Here is a 25,468-nt window from a genome sequence, read left to right as displayed (position 1 = left end):
CTTTATAATTTTAATTATTTAATTGCTCCTTCCTCTCTTCCTTGGCATGTTGTGAAATTTCTGATAGTTGGATAATAAACCGTTTTATTGTAATTTGTCTTTTTAAATTATTTTGAGTCGATATTAAAATTTGGAAAAGGGAGGATACCTAGATCGGTAAAATACGCGAATACAACTTCAGTTGTATTCGCGTATTTTACCGATCCTTCCTACAACTTCTTCCTACAACTTCAGTTGTTGTTCGGGGTACAGTTAAGGTTTTAACGAAGTTCGAGTGAATACATAATTAGCAAAAAAAAAGTTGAAATAAAGTGATTAAACACAAATTATTACAAATATCGTAAATAACAGTTCACAAATGCATATATAGAGATATTTTTTGAAGGGGGAAATGGTCTTCACAATTTGAAATCAATCGAACATACACTGCTCGAATGCTCGTGTAAACGCGCGCCATCTATCATAGGATAAATGCCAGAAACCTTCGAGGGAGTGTATTAAAAAACTTCCCAAAGCTTCATGGCAATCATACTATGCCAGAAACCTTCACAGGAGTATATTAAACAACTTCTCAAAGTTTCACGGCAATCGGATAAACGATGTGGTAATGCATGAAGGACACACACATATACATTAATTTTTATATATATAGATTATGTAATTCCCCATAAAGTAATATTATTGAAAATCTTTGAAAATTGATTAATAATTATAATATCTCTCATCATTAACTAAAGAACATTTGATTTTCAAAGTTAAGTTTCTAATTTTAGATTTAATCCTCTCTTCTTGCCACCAGATGTTTATTTAGACTCATATTCCTACATAATCTTCTTTTTTTATTCATTTTTTTTAGTATTAATTGAAATAACATGTTTTAACCTATATTATTTCAACTAATAGACACTGATATTTCTAAATTTCTTTTATAAAAACTTCTGGCATATTTATGGAAGTCAAACTCCATGTGGTAATGGAACCGGTGTACAAACATATGAGAATGCATGTTTTGTGCACATACATATTTGGCAATGTCTACCAAAAATCTGTTTTAATGGATCACTGGCTATGAATCGAAACACAGCATCACTGATATATACAGTATCCACGGTGCAGCATGGCCTCTCACACTATATAATATGGTAGCAATTTTTTGAGTCATGGAGCATTCATAGAGTCCATAACAATCTATGTGGTCAAGGCTTAAGTCAGTTAAATTTCTCAAATAGCAGCCATAATACAATTGTTTAAAAATGAAAAAAACTTGGCATCAAATCTAAATAAAAAAAAATCAAATTACTTTGTTAAGAAACCCAAAAATAAGAATTTATCAAGAATGTTTTCTGCCTACTGTTCAGTCAGCTATTTCAATGAAGAATAGCCTTACTGCTCTTCACTTTAGTTAGGTATAGTTAGATGAAGCTGGCTAAACATAGAAAACATTCTTAATATAGCCTTATTTTTGCTTCTTAACAAGCAGTTTGAGTTTTCTTTTTTTTATTTAAGACATTTGTTCACATTTAGGAAAGAAATGTATCATCATTCTAAATTTTTTCTGCCAAATAAATAATGCAAACAGACTATGTTAGCTACAGATTTACATGATTTTTGTTAACATATAATTTTAAGATATAAAGTGAGAAATTTAAATTATTAAATAATTTTGAATTTATATAGCCGATGAACTACTTCTGGACTAGCTGCCGAGNAATTTTAAGATATAAAGTGAGAAATTTAAATTATTAAATAATTTTGAATTTATATATATATCAGTGGCATGCCATCATTGGAAGAAGTGGAAGTGCTGCTTCACGGTTTTTCTAAAAAATAAAATAAAAAATTCCTAGAAATGTCTCATTTTAAAGATGAGATCTAATAAAATTTTAAAATTATTTCAGTTGATATAATTGAAATGTATTATTTTTATAAAGATATATATTAAAATTAATATTGGTTAAACTTTTTTAATATAGGACAATTTAAACTCTGTTGAAGAGATTAAAGAATGGCTGCCAAGCATAAAGCGAGATTTAGATTTTAGCCTGAAGCAATCTGAAGTAAGTTAATTTTATTATAAAAATTTTTCAAACAAAATTAAAATAGTGTTTAAAAAACTTTAAATAGGAATTTAATTAGCCAATTTATTAAAAATTATAATGATGATAATTTCAAATTAAATACTGGTAATTAATTTAAAAGTGCAATGAAATAATTTTAATTATTGATTTGTTATATTCTTTGTAAGATATAATCTATACAAAGAAGTTGGTATTTTGACTAAAATATGATTACAAATACTTGAACATGATTAGTGCCATATTGAAATAAAACTATTTTAAATTTGTTATTGAGAAAATTGTCAGATAGATGACTGTGCCAACTCTTTTCTTGATAATAAATTACTGTTACGGCAATCCAAATTTGAAGCCAACTTGTAGTTTATCATGGGTATTATGAATGAATTGGAACTTTATTCTCACCCTTGATAGCTGATACTATTGCAGCTCAGATTTACTTACAAAGGATGAAATTGTGACCTACATATAGCTTTAAAAGACTGATGCATCATATTCACAAATCAATCAATCCATTGAGAAAGTTTTGTTAAAATCATATCAAATTTTTAATGTTTCAACTTGTATAAAATATAGAATATACTTTGAGTATTAAAGAACGTCTATATTTTTGTTGTTATTAATACCGGTAAAAGTTGTTTGTATATATATATTTAAGCTGAATACTATACATAGAAAACCAAGCCTGGGCTATCAGGCTAGAACTTGCAAATATAACATATACATAAACTATAATATAGCTGTGTGATTAATTAGTCAAGTTTGAGCCAGATTAACTGTCTGACTATATCATTGGTTAAACTGTATTCATGAAACATTATTTAAAATTCTTTATATAAAAAATTTAATATAATGAAATATGTTTAATATAAAAAAATTTACAAAGATAATGAGAAACTTATTTGATGATGATGATTACTTAAAACGAAATATTCATGAAATTTTTTGTAATAAAAAATGTTATTGTCTTTCATGAATGTCTTTCAGAATTTAAAATTAAAATTTTTAAAGTTGTAAACAACAAAGTGAATAAACTAAGATTTATCTGTTTAAAGTGTATGAAAGAGTTCAATTATGAATATAGTAGTCATCTTTTGAGACTTCTGAGATTTTGAAATGTGAAATTGTAATACAGTAGAGCATCAATTATCCAAATACCGATCAATCGAAACATCAGTTAACCAAAAGCGCTCCAGTTGGCAAATTCAAATTTTTGCTAGGGCTGTGGCATTGCAGCACTCTTCCCCTCCCTGCCAAACTGAACTGTAGACCTAGTTTAATGTATTACATTATGTAAGGTATGTATTTGTAAGATGTGTGATACAAATTATATACAGTACAGTTTTGTATTTAATATATTTTTTTGTGAATGATCAGTTATTCGAAAAATCAGTTATCTGAACAAACCCAGTTCCAAATTGTTTCAGATAATTGATGCTGTACTGTAGTTAAAATTAAAATTTGAAATTTATGTCTGTTTAAATTTTGTTTAAAATTTTTAATTTACATCTAAAGTATAGCACAAAAAATGACTCAATCATGTTTTAAGTTTTTAGAAATGTTTCAAAATGTATAAATATCAAATTTGTAAAACAAATGTCTTTTTTGATATTTAAAATAACAAAAATAAAATATTTTATTTGCTTAGGTTACGTGTTATTCCGAGCAGAAAATTTCTGAGATTCAAAGTAACATTCTTCAATTAGAACGTGAATTCAAGTCATTTGTGCGCAAATCGAAGCGATTAAATCCTGAAATGAATTGCATTCCTTGGACAAACAGACCATATAAAAGCAATAAAATGGATACAAAAGAGGATGGTAACTATTTTTAAATCTGTAAATGTTATCAACGTTTATTTATTTTATTATTTAAGGATAAGTCAATAGTGTCTTTTATTGGATTTTTAAAATCATTGCATTCTATTTACATCACTATTTTTAGTTATTATTAATAGATTTTCATACTTATTTCACTTTGCAAATATTGATCTGTTTGTTTAATGCAAACATTTTTGCTAAATGAAGATAAAATATATGATAAAAATGACTTCTATTGACTAGCTAAACATAGATAAAATGTGATTAATATTTACAGATAATGTAAATATAACAAAAAATAAAATCATTAATGATATNAATAATCAAAGTTAGTTAGCATGTTTACACAATGGTTACATAATAAAAATAGTGAATACAGTAGAGCATCGATTATCCGACCTCTACTCGGTTAACCGACTGCGTTCTAGTTGGCAAATTCAAATGTCTGCTAGTGATGTGGCGCTACAATATTTGGCTATGTCTTGGGTACTTTAATATTATTTTTACATGTTTTAGCTGGCAACATGGATCGACCATGAAAGGGAGCCAGTATTTAAACGAGGCTTAATTTTCTAATTTTTAACGATACAATAGTGACGATTATTATTTTTAAAAAAAATTTGATAGGCTTAACATGGAGGAAAATTCAACGCAAAGTAGGTTAATAGCGATATATAAGGACCTTGAATAAGTTCTCGCTGTTTTCCAACAGATAGTGTTACCAGAACCATGTGTGTTTATTTTTAGATGGTGACGCATCTGTAAGGAAGTACAATAAGCGACCTTGAAATTCAGTATACGTCATTTCACCGAAGTGTAAACAACTTATTTTTTCATTGTGTTAAACATGTCTATTTGGACTTGATAAAGAGAGATGATACATTTCTGTGTTGTGAGATATAATTATAAATAAAATTTGTTAAGCTGTTTAATTATTTATAGTATTTGCTTTTTTATTTCTGTTCTAATATTTTGGAAGTTGATTTGTTATAGTATTGTTGTAATTTCAACACTTTCCATCATAATCAATAAACAGAATAATGAATATTGAGATTTGCATTCTACAAAAGTAATAAAAAAATTATAACTTATGGTATTAATAATAATTTTTTGTGGCTACACTTTGGGAATTTTGATATTATAACAATTTATGCTGAGAACAATTAACTCCACATTCTCTCAGAAAAATGATTACTCGATTTGAGGAAACTGGATGTACGAGTTGAACCTGTCAAGGACACAAAGTCAATATCACTTCATAAGTCATTGCGGATACTACCACAACTGTTTAAAAACAGTCAATGAGTAGTATAAGGGAAGTTGAGTGTATCCTATTGCACAGGATGGCAGGTACTGAGAAATATAGTGATGCATTGTTATGTGTATAAGAATATATAAAAGTCAGCTGGCTATCTCTGTTGGCAATTGTTTATTGCCAAAGGGGACACCCAACCAACCTTTGCATTGACTTTCCTTGCCAAAATGGAAATGGATATATTGTTACCATGGGAAATCCTGAGTAACAGTGAGGTACATTTGTAAAGTACTATATTATTTTTCCGACTTTTCCAACGATTATCGACACGACTGTGTGCCGGAAATAGCCGTTCCCTAACGGGTACATTACGTGGATTTGCGTTAGTGTGCCAGGCCTGGACTTTAAGCGTGCACCGAATTAAAATAATGACAAAGTTTGTCAATAACAAATCAAATATTTAATAAATAATTCTAATACTAACTATATACAATATTTAGTAAAATCAAATAACAATTTATTCAATGAAAGTCAATAAGAATCAAACCGACAAAACTCAAATCAATCTATTTTCTAACTTAATTCTATTCCCCTTTGAAATTCGACAAAATTGAGGACTTAATTTATGTACAATAATTCTTATGAATTAAAGATCCTAATCGTCACCTCAATATACTAGGAACCCTTTTCCTCAACTCTCAAGACTTTCTCTAATCTTCGATCCACAAATCAAATAACTTCAAAATCGCCTTGGAACTATTTTATTCTATCGGACACCTCTCTCTCGTTTGCTGCTACGAAGCTCACCAAGCTCGTTGCTAACAGAAGCTCACCTCGGTCATCTTCACTTGACGTTCGGACTTTATACTGTGAGGTGACATCACAATTCTGAATGCGATCACTCCCCTCATTTACATACTTATTTTCTAACAATAAACTTTTTCTATTTGTCTGGCAGCCTATTTTCCGACAATACTTGCTAACCTTTTACATTATTCTTTTTGACAATTTTCGGGATGTTTTTATTTTTTAAGGTTTAGCGAGTCCCTAAGATGTGCTTGTGGGGTCTCCCCCCTTTTCTCGGTGTGGACTTACTTTTTTCCGCTCGGGAGCGCGAGTTTTTTCTACGGCGCTTTTCTCTCGTTGGTGAGTCGGTTTCTCTTCTATTTTTAAGTTTCTAAGGTGAATGGTGAGGAAACCTTCGTCCTAACAAAACATAAGCCCCAAACAAAAATATAATAAAAAGCAAAATAAAAGTAAATAAAAATAATGCTCGGACTTGGTTCCTTACACATTTTCACTTCATTGGAACAGTAAACACTCATAATTGTAACATTTGGTCACAGAAAACTGTTATATTTTCCAGTAGATTATAGGGTTAGACAAGTGAAGCACAGTCTAGTGTGCATTTACAGCCATATTTGTCCGTGGACATTCTTTCTTCAAAGAAGCTAGTCCTGACGGGCCTGTCATATGCTCTATAATAGCCCAGAGATACTAAGAGATGCTCAATACTGGACACAACCCAACTGTAGTAGCAACAGTGCCTTGTGTCAACCACTTTTATGCAAAATGGAACAGCTCTGCAAATCAGATGCTGTGTACAAAAGTTTCTGTGACATTTTACTAACAACATTTTCATTGTGCATTTCTTACCATCTGGTTAACTCATTCTCCAGATATTAAGACATGTGATTTTTGGATTAGGGACACTTAAAAAATGTGCTTTATTGAAAGTATATTGGAAATTTGGCAGCCTTTAACACAGTATCACACCACATGCAAGAAGCATCATGGGATTAATTATAATTAGCCACTGAGCACAATCAATCAATCAATCAATCAATTTTTTATTAAGGCACCATAGAAGTACATGCCCGGTACGGCGAGGCATAGCCAGGCTACATAACAAGATAACAGGTGAATTACAAAGTATGGGAATTTATGCAATGCATTACAGCAGTTCAATGAGATGTAATAAAATAATACAAAACGATAATCATTAAAACTAGTGATAAATACAATAAAAAAAAAGAAGTGAGAGTATAATAAAAACTAAATTACAAATAACTATAGAAAAGGTAAATAATCAAAGTTAGTTAGCATGTTTACACAATGGTTACATAATAAAAATAGTGAATACAGTAGAGCATCGATTATCCGACCTCTACTCGGTTAACCGACTGCGTTCTAGTTGGCAAATTCAAATGTCTGCTAGTGATGTGGCGCTACAATATTTGGCTATGTCTTGGGTACTTTAATATTATTTTTACATGTTTTAGCTGGCAACATGGATCGACCATGAAAGGGAGCCAGTATTTAAACGAGGCTTAATTTTCTAATTTTTAACGATACAATAGTGACGATTATTATTTTTAAAAAAAATTTGATAGGCTTAACATGGAGGAAAATTCAACGCAAAGTAGGTTAATAGCGATATATAAGGACCTTGAATAAGTTCTCGCTGTTTTCCAACAGATAGTGTTACCAGAACCATGTGTGTTTATTTTTAGATGGTGACGCATCTGTAAGGAAGTACAATAAGCGACCTTGAAATTCAGTATACGTCATTTCACCGAAGTGTAAACAACTTATTTTTTCATTGTGTTAAACATGTCTAGTTTCGTGCCAAAAAAACAGTATTTGCGGGGAATTTTATTGCACTATTTTATTCAAAAAAAATCTGCAGCTGAAGCACACAGAATTCTTGTTGAGACTTACGGCGACCATGCTCTGTCGGAAACAACATGCAGAGATTGGTTTAGACGCTTCAAAAATAATGATTTTGATGTTGAAGATAAAGAACGATCTGGTGCACCAAAAAAGTTTGAAGACAAGGAATTAGAGGCATTACTTCATGAAGACTCATGTCAGACGCTAGCTGAACTTGCAGAATCATTAGGAGTTGATCACACAACAGTTTCGAAACGTTTAAAAGGATTAGGAATGATTCAAAAGCAAGGACATTGGGTGCCGTACGAGTTGAAGCCGAGAGATGTCGAACGGCGTCTTTTCACATGTGAACAGCTGCTTCAACGGCAGAAAAGGAAAGGTTTTCTGCATCGTATCGTGACAGGTGACGAAAAATGGATACACTACGATAACCCTAAGCGTAGAAAATCGTGGGGTAAGCCCGGTCATGCATCAACATCGTCAGCAAGGCCGAATATCCATGGTTCGAAGCTTCTGCTCTGCATTTGGTGGGATCAGCTAGGTATAGTTTATTACGAGCTGCTCAAACCAAACGAAACCATCACGGGAGATCGCTATCGACTACAATTGATGTGTTTGAGCCAAGCATTGAAGGAAAAACGGCCGCTATATGAGCAGAGACACGACAAAGTGATTTTGCAACATGACAATGCTTGGCCACATGTTGCACAACCGGTGAAAACGTACTTGGAAACGCTTAAATGGGAAGTCCTACCCCACCCGCCATATTTACCAGACATCGCCCCTTCCGATTATCACTTGTTCTGATTGATGTCACGTGGCCTGGCTGAGCAGCACTTTCGTTCTTATGAAGATGCCAAAAAATGGGTTGATTCTTGGATAGCCTCAAAAGACGTGTAGTTTTTCCGACGTGGAATTCAAATTCTGCCAGAACAATGGGAGAAAGTAGTGGCTAGTGATGGACAATACTTTCAGTGACGTGTTTATTACGACTTTTTTTAAATAAAGTGTTAATTTTCACAAAAAAACAGCGAGAACTTATTCAAGGTCCTTATACTAATATATTAATTACATGGGATATAATAATATACTACACTAATAATGGATTTTTTCATACTTTTCGGTTATTTGACTTTTCAATTATCCGACCAACCCCAGTCCCCAATTGAGTCAGATAATCAATGCTCTACTGTAGTACAATATATGAATATTATGAAATGACCGTGGAAAAATAATATAAACAAAAATATGTACATATATACAGGACATGGGCAGCTAATGGCTGCAAGTGATACAAAATATTACAGGTAGTAAGTACAGAGAAGGGTTACTGGTTGGAGGTGATAGTTGAGATAACACCGTGTTTTTTCACTAGTGCATCGAAGGCTGTATACAGTTCTTTGTTCTGAAGAAAGTCCTTGTGGTGGCATGGCCAGGGGATGTTATTTTTGGAGGCTATTAACTTGATGTTCGAACGTTCAGTTTCCAGGCACACACAGGTGAAAATGTGATGGTCAGCGTCATCAACTTCATCACAAATGGCGCACAATGGGGTGTCCTTGATGGCAAAATCTGTGAAGGTAACTGGAGAACTTTCCGTGATTTGTTAGGAACTGACATAAGTGGGTATTGAGCTGTATCCAGTTGAATTTGAAGTAATCCTTAATGTATGGAATGTAACTAAAAGTAGTGATATTGTGGTTGTCACTCCAGTTGCACTGCCAAGAGTAAAGAAGATCTTCAAAAAGCAAGTTTTTAATAGCAGAGTGACTAATCCTGTCATAGGCTATTTCCAAGGAGTCATTGTCGGCTGCTGCCTTTGCCAGTTGGTCATCCCGCTCATTTCCAGCAGTACCCTGATGACCACGAGTCCAATTAATGTAGAGGTGGTTTGTTGAGTTGCTGAGGTGCTTTCTGATGTTAGTTGCAATGGGATGTTGTTTCTTGCTGTTAATGATGGAAAGAGCAGAAAGACAGTCCAAGAGTATGACTATAGTTGCGTGTTTGTAGTGCGCCGAAACCCAGTTGGTGGCCTTGCCAATAGCAGTTAGCTCTGCCTGAAATGCAATACAGTGGTCTGATAACCTGTACTGTTCACTGTGAATTTCATGGTCGTCCTGGTAAGCCACAAAGGCACAGCCAACCTTGTCATCAAGTTTTGAGCCATCTGTAAATATTTGGACATCGCTGTACTGCAGAGGATTGGTGTTTAGATAGTTGTGGACATATGGAGGAATGGTGTCAACAGGATTGTTTCTTTCAAGCTGATTAGCAGAGATGTTGCAGCTGAATGTGCTGATATCATGACCCCATTTAAGGCTCCAGAAGTTGTAGTAGAGGTTGATATCCACAATAGGCAGCTTGTGAGTAACGACTTGTAGGCTGATGTTCGGTGTCATCCTGTAGGCCTTTGAGATAAGTAGAAGGGTCCTGCGCTGGGAAGAAACAAGTTTTCTTTTGAGGTGGACTTTATGTGCAGCCCACTCCCAGCTACCACAAGCATAAGTGACAATGGGTACATATATCTGGTTGTAGATAAGGCTGAGAGCAACGGATTTTAACCCCCATTTGCTCTTTGCAATCTTTGCAAAAGCATTGAAGATTTGACCAGTACGTTTAGAGATGTCTTTGATGTGTTCGTCCCAGCTCAAGCGGTGGTCCAGTAGCACACCCAGGTACCTTATGGATTTCACAACCTTATTACTCTTGTTGTCCATTTTAATGGTGGGCACGCGACGGTAAAGGTTGGGGTTGCCTGGTTTATTCATCATCATTGCCCTGGTTTTATCAGGGTTAAAGTGGAGTTTATGCTTTTGACCCCATTCATGTATCATGGCTAGGGTTTCAGTTCCTTTTGTTTCCAAATCTGCTCGAGCACACTATTCACTGCTGTTATACTACATTCGCACACAATCCATGACTCACTTTGATCTCGATTTACCTACAATCTGGATTGTAACTATTGCCAGACAAATGTCTAGCAGTCCACTTGAGAAGAGCCCGGCTATTACACACGATGGTAAAACTGACATAACTACACAGTAAGTCACGAACACCAACAAACAAAATGGAAGTTTTGGTTAGAAATAAATACTTTTTCTTGCCATATATCTAATAATAGACAGATGGTATCATCTCTCCAGTTGTCTTTTATATTTCTCTGTTGATAGTCTGACACGTGTTCTACAGCCATCTTGTATTTTCTCGCACGCGTGGGATTGTGGGATCTCTCTTATGACTGGATCTAGTTTCTCTTGAGTCGATCGTGATTGAAATGGTTGAGAGAGGTCGCACCACAGCATAGTCACCAACCACGGTCACAATCTAGATCAAAATGCTCAGTGCAAATGGGGTATTAGGTTTTACATCTTCAGAATGGGGACCACATTGAGCAGTATTCCATGCATTGCTAACATGTCTATATAGCATGAGTATCTTATACAAATAAGTTAAAAACATTTGTTGCTTGCAGTGCCAAAAGTGTCACAGTGGTGAGTTTTAGTACCAAGTTTTATGAAAATGTCTTCCAAGTCCCAAAATGTTACCATACCAGATTTGGACTGTTAAATATTTCTCTAGACAGTGGTGAACAGAGTGACTGTAATTAAAGCATCCTAATATATAAGATTTAAGTACATATAATGAGACTGCTTTACAGTTAAAATTGGAATCCTACAATTATTATTAAAAATGAATTAATATATTCTTTTATGTTAAAAGATAATATTTATAATAAAATAAATTATGATTTGATACTATACTTGTTAAGAAGGGAGTCTTATTATATTTGCTCCTGAAAAAATAGCAATAATATTGAGTAAATTTTCTTTTGGCTTTTATACTAGAATTGATTAGGGATTAATTATTCAAATTATTTTATATATTTATTATTATTGCTGAAGTTACTCAATTTCTTACTTTGAAGTTGGAATAGCTCACAATTAAAAAATAAAACTTGATTAATTGACTTTTCTAATCTAATCTATTTGTTTAGGTCTTTTGACTTATAATTGTAGATATAAGTAATTTGAGAATAATTATAAATCATGTGATATTTTTTTCAGAATATCAAGACTTAAATCAAGAAACTTCAAAAGGTAGGCTTAATTTTATCTAAAATTCCTTTTATATTAGAAGTAATTTGTCTCCATTGTCACATATTTAAATAGATGAAAGTGTGTTTAATTACAAACATTAAAAAATATTTAGATAATTATATACAACAAATCTTGTAATAGAATCAATTGCTTTCAAATATAAAAGATTTGCAGGTTAGCATTGATTGCATTAATTTGCTTTTTACATAATCTTGTTTTTTAATTATTTTATTTAAAATGAGTAGTATTAAATTAAAAGTTTAAAAAACATTCAAAAATGAAAAGCAAAATGTGCGGAATGAATAAGATTTTACAATATTTTAAATATAATCAATCTAGAACCTGAGAGTAGTTATTAAAGAAATGGTTGTGCTGTTGCTGTAAGTTTGCTGGATTAAAAGATTTCTGCCATAAGTTAAATTAGAAAAACATTCATTTGTATGCTGTAGTTATTTTTATATGGCTTGCTTATAAAAACATTCAATATTACATGCAATTAATCTAAGAAATTAAACCAAAAATAAATTATTATTATTATAAAACAATAATATAATAAAGTAAAATAATTATAAAATAAAACAAAAATATAAAAATTTGTTAAAGTAATATCCATTTAAAAAAAACAAACCAATATTTTTGGAACTATGAAAATTATATAAAATGGATCTTGATTCTGCAGTCATAAATAACTAATAGAAAAACATTCTTTTGCACTTTGTGCATTGCCTTAAATGTAGAATAAAGTACAGCCACCTCCAACAAATTTGATTCCCATTACAATAAAACAACACTTAATCATGATTTTATGTAATGTAACAATTATACTTGCTTATAAGAAATACCTTATTACAAGTGCTATTTTTATTAGGATTTTAAATTTACTTTAGTTCAATATAACTAGTCTTTCTATATAGAATGTGTCCTAAGTCTGGAACCATAGGATATATGTTCATTTTTTTATACTTTTACAAGTAAGGAGGAATGAATTCATAATATTTTGGTGGTGGGGATCCACCATCAGCAATAAGTTGTTCAAGTAATTACTGTAATAGGCTACATTCAGACTTCTGTGTGTGAGTGTTGAGAATTCTGGATGCAGCCTATTAAACAAACAATTTCATGCCAACTGTGGGTCCCTAACTTCAAAATTACTTGAATTTGTTTCTCCTTTCCTAGCATCGTGCTTTACCTGTAAAAGAATAAACAAATATCAATGTAATTCCTATGATTCCAGACTTATTGGACATCTGTATATATAACCTCTTGACTGACTATGCATTGACTGACTGTCAATAGATATTTTACAAATATTATTTATTTTAAAACTAATTTGTAATGTTTGTATATTTTTAATTCGTAAAATAAATTTAACACACACAAGATTTAACTTTTTGCAAAATCATCAAATTTTATCTAGAAAAGACAACCTAAAATGTAATGTAAAAATTAATATCTAAAATAGTTACTATTAGTGGACGTTATTATAATAATAATAATTTCTTTATTTTTATTGGAAGAGTGCCAGTGATTCTTTGATTCTACTAAAATCATCTTTTGTAAAGAAGGGCTGACGAATTTACATTTTTAGTCTCTGTTATGTTTTATTAAATTTAAAATCACTTATTAGAATACATGAAGAACACTATTATTGTTTTAATAACAGTTTTCTTCCTCATTTTAATGTTGGGTCATTTCCAAATTTATCTGATTAATATTCATGATTAAGGCTTATTTAATTTAGTAGCATATGATATTTTACCTGTACAATTTAAGATAACATTTGAGATAAAAGTTTTCAAAATTACAAAAGAAACTAAATATTTAGAAAATACACAGTAAAGTTAGTGTTGTTTTAATTGTAGTTTTTACTTATTTTTTTACTGAACCTATAACTATAAATAATCTGTTATCTTAACTGTAATTAAATTATTAAATTCAAATATATTTGTCTCAGGATTATTAACATTATTAAACAGTAATGACCAAAGAAAAATTTTTTGTATTGTGAAACACTTTTTAGTGACAAGTTTACTTTTTAGTGACATTGGATCCTATAGAAAAAGGTCGGTGTCGAGTGTGTTCCTGTACATGTTTTTTAATATTACCTCCTCGGTCATTTTAAAGAAGATTTATGTTTTGTCTTTGTGTTGTATACCATCTGTCTCTGGTTGGATATAAAAGGAGGGATTAAATTGACCCAAAAAATGTTTGTATGGTTATTACTGTTTAATCATATTAAATTTAAGTAAAATTTGTTTAAATCTTGGTCCTAAATTGCATCCAAAGCAATTTGCAATTTATATATTAAGAACGTTTCATTATCAAAAGGATAAGGACAAAGTATTAAGTGGTAATATTGTGTATGCACACAATATTTTTGCTTGTTTCATTATCTACTAAAATTGTCTTAATAAACTATCTTAATTATTACAGTTGTTAGCAACATTGATAAATTTAGCTATTGAAATGTAATATTTAAAGAATTATTAAAAATTCACAAATTAAATAATATATAGTTATATTTACTCATTCATGTTAGATAACTCAGAAAGAAAAAGGTAAATAAGTTAAGTGTGTTAATTTGTTTAATCTCAATGGCTATCTTGATGCATCTCAGTTTCTGGTTTGTTTGCATCACTATATTGTAGTTACTGAGATTGCATTCCATAAAAATGTTTTAATAGTATGAACATATTAAGTAAATTGTTTTGAAAATTATAGATAAGGTTATGTAGATTAGTGTGATGTTGCTAATAAGTAGAAAAGCTGATTGTAAAGCTGACCAAATATGTCTTTGGTTTGTCAGTGGTGCAAGAATTAAATTATTGCATTATAATTTGATAGAAGTAGATGATTATGGGTTTTTCTTTGGCTAAATTCTTTTCCCTAATCAGCTTAGCAATCCAAATCACACACAAACACTTTTCTTTTCCAGCAAATCAAAATGTTTTTGGTCTCTTTGATAGACATTCCTCAGGCTAAATGCACACAACAGAGAATTTTTGTTAAAACTTACCTTCAAAAATTGAACATTCTCCAATAGAACATGTATATTTAAAGAGGAGAATGTCTCTTTCAATGTATATTTGACAATGGAACATTTCAAAAATGAATGTGATTAAATTAAATATTTAAATAATATTTATTAATATATAATACTAAAGAAAAAGAATAAGTAAAGACATAAAAGAATAAAAATACCTAAATAATCATAGAAGATATAATAAATAAACTGAAAGATATATATAACAAAAAGGAGGGAGGATATACTAATATTCAAGAATTTTAAAAGAAGGGAAGAACTACATTGTTTGGAAGAAAAGTAAGGGGTATCATAAAATAACTTCCAAACTAAAGAGACAGATTTGACATCTTTATAATTAATGCAGTTACCCCCTCTTTGCTGATTTAAAAATTTCAGGGACTTCCAGATTCCATATTTGCATAGTGTTATAGGTGATATGTATAAGCTCCATGTCATCTAGGCTAATTTTAACTAATTCCAGATCCTGTTGAAATCTGTCATCCCTAAGAGGGATTTTATCTCTCTCAATGCAGTTAGTGTGCCAAGTTTGTTATCATCATCATGGGGTAATTTTGTAAAGAAGGGTTTGTGGATGTTTGCCGTATCATTTGTATAGTATATAGAATTTTATCATTTTTCATTCTTTCACTTTCCTTTATTCTTGCTTTTCTTTTGTTTCATTTTCCAAGAAATTTGGATGGAACCCTTCCTCAGTAGGATGGGGCAGTAAGAACAATAGGAGGAGGAAAGGCCCTGAAGGGAAAGCGGGGTGAGCTAAGCACTTTTTGGATAGACACCAACAAGACCAGATGTGTTGAGAAGGGAGTCTTGGTCATTTTTGTCAGATGACAAGAGCATGAGTAAGTGGTGTTTGAGTTAGGAACACACAGACAATTTTCATAGGTGTCTTCGAGGCGTTTTTAGGGAGAATATCCCAAAATCACAGAAAAGTTCAGAGAGAGAGAGAACATTAACTGAGACAAAGAAAGTTGGATCTGATCAATATGGAAAGGGAACATTCAAGACAATTGGGTACCCCTGTCCTAGATCTGTTGTTCTTCCTTCCTCTATCTGTACATATATCATATTTCTTTAGTCATAAGTAGGTTAAGATTAGCTTAAGGATGCGACCCACGCTTGTAAAGTTTATTTTGTGTTTTTGAAAATTATACCTCGTGTATTTCTCATTTCAATATGAACAATACCACAGGTTCCAGTGAAAGCCACTTCTTGCAATTTCATTATACATGGGTTTTTAGTGTGCTTCCATGAGAAACCACCCTGAAAGGGGTATTACAATGCCCATGGAATGTATGATGCAATTGTTTTTGAATAGGGCAAGAGAATTTCCATATCAACTGCTGGCTGAACTATTTGTCTGGGATACCCATGTTGGTGGCAATATTCTCAATGTATTCAAGTTCTCTAAGTCTGTCTAACTTGTATGTACAATGGGAGAAAGCCTTTCTGACTAATACTCTAAAAGTTGATAGTTTAAATGAATATGGATCATTAGGTATGAAGGAAATAAGAAGTGATAGCTAGATTTGTGAAATATGCTAATAGAAATCTGACTACCTTTAAGTGTGATGCTCAAGTCAAGTCTACAAAAGGAATTTGTATTTTACAAACTTCAAAAAATTAGAGTAACACAGTTTCAAAATAAAATTAAAACCACTATCAACTCAATTAAGGAAAAGAATCTAGCAAAAGAAAAAAATTCATAATCATTCATATTTCATATTTTATAATCATAATTCATATTTTAAATTTATTAATTCAACAACTTACAATGCTACAGTTTCAATTCCTACAATGCCAATCAGCCAGAAAAAGTCACACTTTTCAATCAGTTTTTCTATCCATTGGTGATATCTTACTAATTTACGCAGCCATGTCTATAACAACTTGCATAACTGATTTTAATATTTAATATGTTCATATTATCAAAGATTAAAACATTTTTATGGAATGCAATTTCAATGAGCAAAAATTATTGTGACATTGTCTCAATGCCTGGCTGCAATTTTTAATCATATTTTAAATTTATTATATTTTAATTTATATGCTGTTGATTTTAACAGTGTCTTGCCCCCCATATACTTACTTTTTCCAATAACAACAGAGTCATACCTGTCACCTATATAACTCTGTTCTGGTGAAAATTTTTAAACTGATTTTGGCTTTAATCTCTAGAATGGAGTTAGATAAATGAAAGAAGTACAGACAGACAGTGGTGATATTCAGCGGGTTTGCACAGGTTCGGCTGAACCCGTTGTTAACATTTTAAAAGTTTTCCGAACCTTGTTAAATACACGTAAAGTTTCTCAGTGGTTTTGTTTCTTTTAAAAAATATATTAAAATATACGTATTATACTCTGTAACACTACTAAACTAGAGCCTTATACCCCTTTCACCTTGGTGCGACCTCCCTCGACCGTTTCAATCTCGACTGAAACGAGGTTCAATCGTGATCGGCTCAAGAGAGTTCCTGAAACTAGATCCAGTCATAAGAGAGATCACACAATCCCACGTGTGCAAGAAAATACAAGATGGCTGAGGAACACATGTTGGGCTATCGACAGCGAAATAAAAAAGATATTGTATTTCGAGAGACGATGACATCTTCTATTATTAGATATATCACAAGAAAAAGTATTGTATTTATTTCTAACCAAAACTTCCATTTTGTTTGTCGGTGTTTGTGACTTACCGTGTAGTTATGTCACTTTTATCATCACGTGTAATATATATCTTTTTTAGGTTAATGTTACCTTAGGTTCCAAGATGGCGGCGCTATGGTTAGGTTCGTTTCCGTTAGATTAGCTACATTTTTAGTAGATGTTTCTTTTTTTTTTATTTTGTTCAAGAACTACTGTGAATCAATAACTAGTGATGTTTGGCACTCAGCGGCCTGCTGGTGGCTCCCCTCCGGGAGGAGTCCTTCTGAACCACGAACAGTCGGAAGCACGGCCATCTTGGAACCTAAGGTAACATTAACCCTTTTTTATTTATATGGGTATCTTAAGGTCAGTTTTTATGCTAATGTTGCTAATGCACCATTTGAGCAAAAAAAATTGTTAAGGAAAATTTTTCTGTTAGCAAACCCTTTGTTAAATATTTCAAATATCACCACTGCAGACAGAAGGTGTCAATAGGAATTTATTTATAGGTCTACAATTTGAAAATTGCAGCCAATAATTACAACAATTTCTGGTTATGCTTTATGTAAGTTGTATGATATATATCAGTTTTACTAACAGAAGTAACAAGTCTATCTGTCTAGCATACTGTCTAGCATTAAGTTATCACAAGATTACTGCATTGCCTATCTCTTATGCCAAATTAATACATAATCAGTTCTTAAAAAATAGTCCAGTAATTAATTTGATTTTGCAGTTTGGGATGAATATATTTTTAAAAACAACTAAATTAAGAAATAATTATAATTATTTTAAAATTTTATATTGCTATTATTATTATTTTTNCCTATCTCTTATGCCAAATTAATACATAATCAGTTCTTAAAAAATAGTCCAGTAATTAATTTGATTTTGCAGTTTGGGATGAATATATTTTTAAAAACAACTAAATTAAGAAATAATTATAATTATTTTAAAATTTTATATTGCTATTATTATTATTTTTACTTTTTTTTGTAAAAATCTTTTGTGATTTTTTCCCATACATTTCAAAATAATTTTAAAAAAGTATTTTGGCATGATAAAAAAATTTTATTTATGTCTTTAAATTATATGATTAATGACTGAATTATACACACAAAATAGAATTAAGCGTACATTTAAATGTGAATTTTATGCCAAACCAGATGACTGATCCAACAATTAGAGCAAATCAAATTATAGTAGAGCATCAATTATCCGAATGTTGATCAACCGAAATGTCAATTAACCAAAAGCTTTCTAGTCGGCAAATTTAAATTTCTGCTTGTGCTGTGGTGCTGCAATCTTTGGCTATGTCTTGGGTTACTACAATATTATTTTCGTTAGTGTGCATGTTTTAGCTAGCAGTACTGGCACGACCATGAGAGGGTACTTAAGGATGTGCCAGGATTTGAACGAATTTCAACAAGGGATAGGTTAATATATTTTTTCATACATAATTGGTTATTCGAAAAATCAATTTTCTGAACAACCCCAGCCCCCAATTGATTTGGATAATCGATGCTCTACTGTATAAGGATGTTTTGCCAACATTTTAAAAATAATTATCTTTTTATGATAGGAATAAGAATTGATAATTTCTAATTTTTTTTGTAATGGCAAAATGACTCCATTTTAATACTTCAATTATTTTCTGCATAATTACTATCTAATTAAAATAACTGTGCCTTTACTGATTGAGTTAATGGATTGGAATGATTGGTTAAAGATTGAAATTATAATTAAATAACAATACTGAAAAGTTACGGGAAATTCCAGTTATTCCTCTGTAATTGATGATTACTTATAGTAATTTAACTTAGAGAATTATGTTTTAAATCTATGTTGAATTTGATTTGAAAGATTATATAAAAAAGCAAGTAACATTGCCAGATTTCTTTTGGCTATTTATAAGTTATAAAATCAATTTATTTGGAAATTTGGTTTAGAAATAGGTGGAGTTGTCTTCTCTTTAGAATTATAATAGAATTTTTTCTAAGTCATCTCCGAAACGAATTTAAATATTAATTCTTTTAATCTAGAATGGGATTCAAATCTACATTAACAAATTAGAAACAAATATCATTCAGAGCTCAATAGTTTAGTTATATATTATGTATATAGTTTTCAATTATCCAATAATATAGATTGCACTCAATTAATAATCCCTCCCATCTCTAAGTAATTTCATTTTAAAATATAATTAAATCTTACTTGTTATATAATTAAAAAAATTCTGGAATAATGATAAATGTCATATACGTAAAAATAAATTTTATATTTACTTTTAAAATGAAATTATTGCAGATTTCAAATTATTTATTCATATCTCTGTTTTCAATTTGTTTAATTTTATTAGTTATATTTTGAATTATAAATGCTTTAATAATAATTATTTTTTTTTAAATTTACAAATTCTATTATATTTAATAATTTGTAATACAATATATTTGCTTAATGTTTAAACTTATTGTATTAAAAAAAAAAAGATTCTATAATTGAATAAATTTCACAAAAAATGTTTTTATGATACTATTAAGACAAATTAATTTTTTTTTACACATATAGACATTACAGAGCCGTAACTAGGCAGGTGCAACAGGTGCATTCGCACAGGGCCCACTTGGAAGGGGGCCGAAACTGCTGTTCAAAAGAAATTATAGTTTTAAATCTTAAATTTTTCCTCCTTTTTATTGGCGATTACATTTTGCCTTATTTAGATCCTAGATGTCTGCTCACCAGTGTTCCCGGTGGCGAATTTTAGAGGGACGTAGTGATGTGGCGGAGACCGCAGACAAATCAGCCAAAAGTAGCGACTTTTGAAATTTTGTTTATTTATTTTTTGAGAAATTAAAATTTATGTTTATAGTTTTCAAATTTATAGATTTTTTCTCTACTTTATAGACCTCTCTGGCGACGACTAATATTATTATGATATACAAAACTGTATTTCTAGATTTTTCTACAGTGTGCAGAGCTAGAAATCTGTAAAGGTAACATTTTGTAAGAAAAATAAATCTGCCCGAAGATTTTTTTAATTGCTAAATTGCTAAATAGAAAACGTGGTAACTCTCGAATAAAATCTTAGTCTCGAGATTGTAAAAGGCGTGAAGAAATTCTGACATAACTTTTTGATTTGTAGTGGTACGCATATGTGTTGTATACCTCAACGGCGGATTAAGCGGTAAGCGAACTATGCGGCCTCGAAGGGCCTCGAAGGGCCCCCCGAGGTCTTTAAAATGCTACTGAAAAAAGGCTGATTTTTGCTTTCTCTATGGCTCTTCTTTACAATACATGAGTGTTGCTGATTTTTAAAAAAATCAGCTGCAGATCTCGCTATTAAACATAGCAAAGATTAAAAAAAGTACGAATTCATAAGTGAAATTGAAAGTTTTAAGTTTGAAGTAACGACTCTTATACAAAATATAAAAACTGCATCTCCGCTTAATATTCTACAGGCTCTTCATGATTTTGGTTTAATTGAGTCTTACCCAAATATCAATGTCGCTCTTCTTTCTAACTCTTCCCGTTTCTATTGCTTCGTGCGAGAGAAGTTTTAGCAAGTTAAAATTAATAAAAAATTTATTAAGATTAACTATCGGGCAAGAACGATTGTCCAATATTTCTATTATTTCAATAGAATACACTATCATTAAAAATATTAATTATGATCATGTAATTAATGAATTCGCCGAAATGAAAGCCAGAAAAGTTCAATTAAAATAAATCTTATTAAAAATCTATTGTAATATATTTGTTTTATTATTTTCCCAAACCAAATAAATTAAGGGGTCTAAATGCAAATTCTTGCACAGGGCACAGGAATGGCTAGTTACGGCTCTGATTAAACCCAATAGTTATGTATTAAAGCCAAAGAATTGCTGAATTATATCGGGCTATGGTAATATACCCCGATATAATTTGGCAATCGTTTCGCTTAATTTTTTTTTGAAAGCAAGTGTGTAATGTCATACGAGCACGACTGTGAACCGTGTTGAGAAATCTGTTTCAATTTTTAAAAAAAGAAAAAAAAAAGAATTTAATATACGAGGCGTGTCAAGAAAGTAAGTACCATTTTGGAAAAACTCACATAAAAATCTTTTTTCAAAACAAAATTTATTTTTACATGAAAGAGCATGTTGGAAACTATTTTTCTACATAGTTACCACCATTGTTCAGACATTTGTCATATCGGGAAACCAACTTGTCTATACCCTCTTCAAAGAAAGATGCCTCCAGTGAAGACAGCCACTGCTGAACATTGATTTGTGACAATCTCATGCAAAACAGTTTTTGAAATTTGTGGAAACTCATCACAAAACAATCTTATTGTGGACTGTCTGTTTTCAAGAATTTTCTCATTCACTTTTGCAACCAAATCATCATTGATAACAGAAGGCCGGCCAGTCTGTGCTTCGTCATGAACATTGGTGCATCCAGCATTGAATTGTTGTACCCACTTTCTCACAATTCCATCACTCATTACATCTTCACCATAAATCTCTATAAGTTGATGATGAATTTCAACTGGCTTAACATTCTTTGCATTCAAAAACCGTATTACAGAACCCACTTCACAGTCAGTGGGATCGGCAATCATCTTAAACATTTTGACACAGGGAAAAACATCATAATCTGGCTCTAATGACGTCACTGAACTGACAATCAACCAGAGACACGTGTACACAGGTGCTGAACTGTGATACTACCGCTGCGGTGGCGGTAAAACGAAACGGTACTTACTTTCCGGACACGCCTCGTACAAATATAAAATACCAGATTTTGCTGGAAATGATATCATTGAAATATAGAATTAAGCAAAAGATATATGTAACAATAAACCAAATGTAAATGAAGTATGATGTTTTTCTGCTTTATACTGAAACAAAAACATAAATTATGCATTATGTTATTTTAAAACTAGATGATAATTTTTATAATTATAAAATAACTTTTATTTCTTTAATAATCTATTAAATAGGAAAGTTAAAATATTATGAAATAGCTAATTTAATGAATTATTGTGAAATTGTTAAGAATTATTTTAATAAAGTAGCTAAGAGATTTTCCCATTCTAATTACAGTATCTTCTTGTGTATATAATCTGTGGATTATGTGATGGGGCAAGTTGCTGGTATATGGATTTTAAATACAGTCATGAACTCTTGCAATGGCTATTTCCAAAAGTGTAGGTTACATAGAGGGACAAGTTATACTAAGGTTTTTATTTTAGTTACTGTAAATTTCTGTAGGGTGTACATATAATCCTCTGGTGTAGGTTATTTGCACAAAAATGTGCTAACAAGTAAGTTAATTGTTTACCACTGTTTAGGGGCACATTATTACTATTATTCTTTAATATAATTATTTGTTATTCTAGTGTTCTTATTAGTATTTTTTACATTAAATAAAGAAAGTAATTTTGAGAAATTTATAATCTTGATATTTAAAATAAGTAGATAAGATGCCAGAACCTTAGCCAATTAGAATGGTAAAAAAAATGACAATTATAAATTACCATTAAAATTTATCTTCTTATTGAAAAATATTAGGATTCCATTATACCTAGAAAACACTGTATTGCTTAATTGTTTTCACTATGGTAAGAATGACGTATGTAATGAATGATGCTATTGTCAGCACCTATTTTGCTGGGACAAGAGTTGCTACAAACACTATGCAAGCTATAAGTATCAATATCACAAACATCCTGATGCTAAAAAATAAAAAATAAAACTGCAAGTGAAATATGTTTATTTATTTATTCATGCAAATTACAATTTTTATTGTTTTACAATTTGTATGATTTTACAATTTTTACAGTTGAAACAATTAACTGTAAAAATTGTAAAATCAATTGAAAAATACAATTTTTATGATTTTACAATTTGTATGATTTTACAATTTTTACAGTTGAAACAATTAACTGTAAAAATTGTAAAATCAATTGAAAAATACAATGAAATCAGATATTTTTCACCAAAATCATCTGTTTCTCTCTCTCTCCCCATTCTGTCAACTGACTGTACTTTTTAAAAAAGTTTAAAATTTTTAAAGTAAAATACAGTANGCAAATTACAATTTTTATTGTTACTTTTTAAATATTATTATTATTATTTTGGTGAAAGTATGAATCAACAAGTAAACAAGAAGAAAAATGAAGGATGCATATTATATTTTTCTATCCATTTTTGTCCTGAAAGCATTTTCATTTTTATTCAGGTAATGTTGGGACTCTAGTTTAGTTTTGGCTAAAGATTTTTATTTGTTCATTTGATAGTGTGAAAAATTTCATACAACTTATTATCATCATTTCATACAACTGTATTATCATCATTGCAATTATCAAGTAATGAATCTTGGATTTTTATATCTTATAGTTACACCAGAATTGAATAGTATTTGAATGTTTTTCTAGTTCTTTAAGTATAATTTTCTGTAAAATTTAATAATATAAGTTGAATTAGAAGTTAAAATAATAGGCATTTATTGGTGTCGAGAGAAAATTGTCAATTGTTCACCTGAAAAATTAGGTACAGAAATTTGAATTGTGACAAAATAAGTTGCAGTTTAGTCATCATCTGGAAGTAATTATAATAATAATATTGTTTACTACTTATTACTCTTGAACCATTGTTATAAAATACAATTTATAGTATTGGTTCAATTGAAAATGTTTCAAAGCATAAGAATTAATTTTAAATTGTTTTAATTTCTCTCTGAACTTTAACACTCATTTATTGTATGTTATTTAAATTTTAGGTAATGTTCATGACAAAAGCACCTTTATTCAAATAAAAACACCAATTTTAAAAGAGAGTTCTGCAGAAGTCAAAGACTCTAACGTCTGTTTTACAAATGTCAATATGGATCGACTAGACAGGCCTCTAGAATTTAAAACGACGGAATCTAACGTTACAAACAAGGTAATCCCGTCCAACGAAGACACAAATTTGCAGTCCACGGACAGAACAGAGTCTCTTCCTCATTCAGAGGACGGTGCCCGCCCATCCAGAAGTAAACGTAATCTGCTGGGCTTAGATTATAGTTCTTCGGATTCCGAAACATAAATTTTATTTTAGAACAAGGTGTCTTGTGTAATGCTGGATAATGAATATGTTAAATAGAGTAAGGAAAGTAAAATATCATAATAATTGGATTGCTCTTTTAAATGTTTTTATTAAATTAGCAATTGGTTAAATAAGGTACTGTACTTAGAAAATGGTAAGCATAACACTTGATATTGATTAAAACCTCACAAAAATAAACAGACCATACTGACAAAAAGCAATTGATTATAACAGTTATTGTTAAAAAATTTTTTTGACAAAATAATTTTTAAAATTTAATTGTCAAAAGTTTTATTTTCTTCATTAAATTTAACAAGTTTTATAATGCCATACATCAAATAATCATGCAAGATTAAAAAAGTACAGTGATAAATAACATTATTTTGGAAGATATATTCATTAATATTAACTCTTTTCCCAAACCTTCTTCCTTGTGCGGCAATAATCCGCAAGGATAATTTTTTTTTTTTAATACAAAAGACAAACTAAATGCGCTGCATAAAAATCTGGGAAAACGAACAACAGACGATACACAAAAGATATAGCTCACAGAATAGACACCTTTCAGATACCATCCATTAATTCCTGGTGTTATGGTTAATGTAAGGATTGCTAACTTTAATCGAAAGATTTCTTATTCTCCAATGGTTTAGAGAAGAAACAGAACTATAAGGAATACGTAGGACCGCACTAGTTCTTAAAATATAATTTTAGTATATGTTTCCATAAATGTTTAAAACTTTATTCCGTAAAATTTATCCAGTCTAATGCAACCAATAGAACTATTTCA

The 25,468-nt window shown here is 30.7% G+C and overlaps 1 protein-coding gene across 1 annotated transcript in view; it reads left to right on the top strand.

The window, feature by feature from the left end:
• Positions 1-24,809, top strand: part of LOC111632075 — a 62,994-nt gene extending 38,185 nt beyond the window's left edge. The window contains exons 3-6 of the mRNA XM_023376428.1: positions 1,974-2,057; positions 3,724-3,895; positions 11,888-11,920; positions 24,371-24,809. Of these exons, the coding sequence (XP_023232196.1) occupies positions 1,974-2,057; positions 3,724-3,895; positions 11,888-11,920; positions 24,371-24,678 (597 nt within the window). The 3' untranslated portion in view covers positions 24,679-24,809. The remainder of the gene's footprint in view (positions 1-1,973; positions 2,058-3,723; positions 3,896-11,887; positions 11,921-24,370) is intronic.
• The last annotated feature ends 659 nt before the right edge of the window (positions 24,810-25,468 follow it).

This window comes from Centruroides sculpturatus, unplaced genomic scaffold (assembly GCF_000671375.1).
Source record: "Centruroides sculpturatus isolate CEXI.00-Female unplaced genomic scaffold, Cexi_2.0 scaffold724, whole genome shotgun sequence".
Lineage (NCBI taxonomy): Eukaryota > Metazoa > Arthropoda > Arachnida > Scorpiones > Buthidae > Centruroides > Centruroides sculpturatus.
Note: the sequence above shows the minus strand (reverse complement) of the source record. Positions and strands in the feature narration are given on the sequence as shown.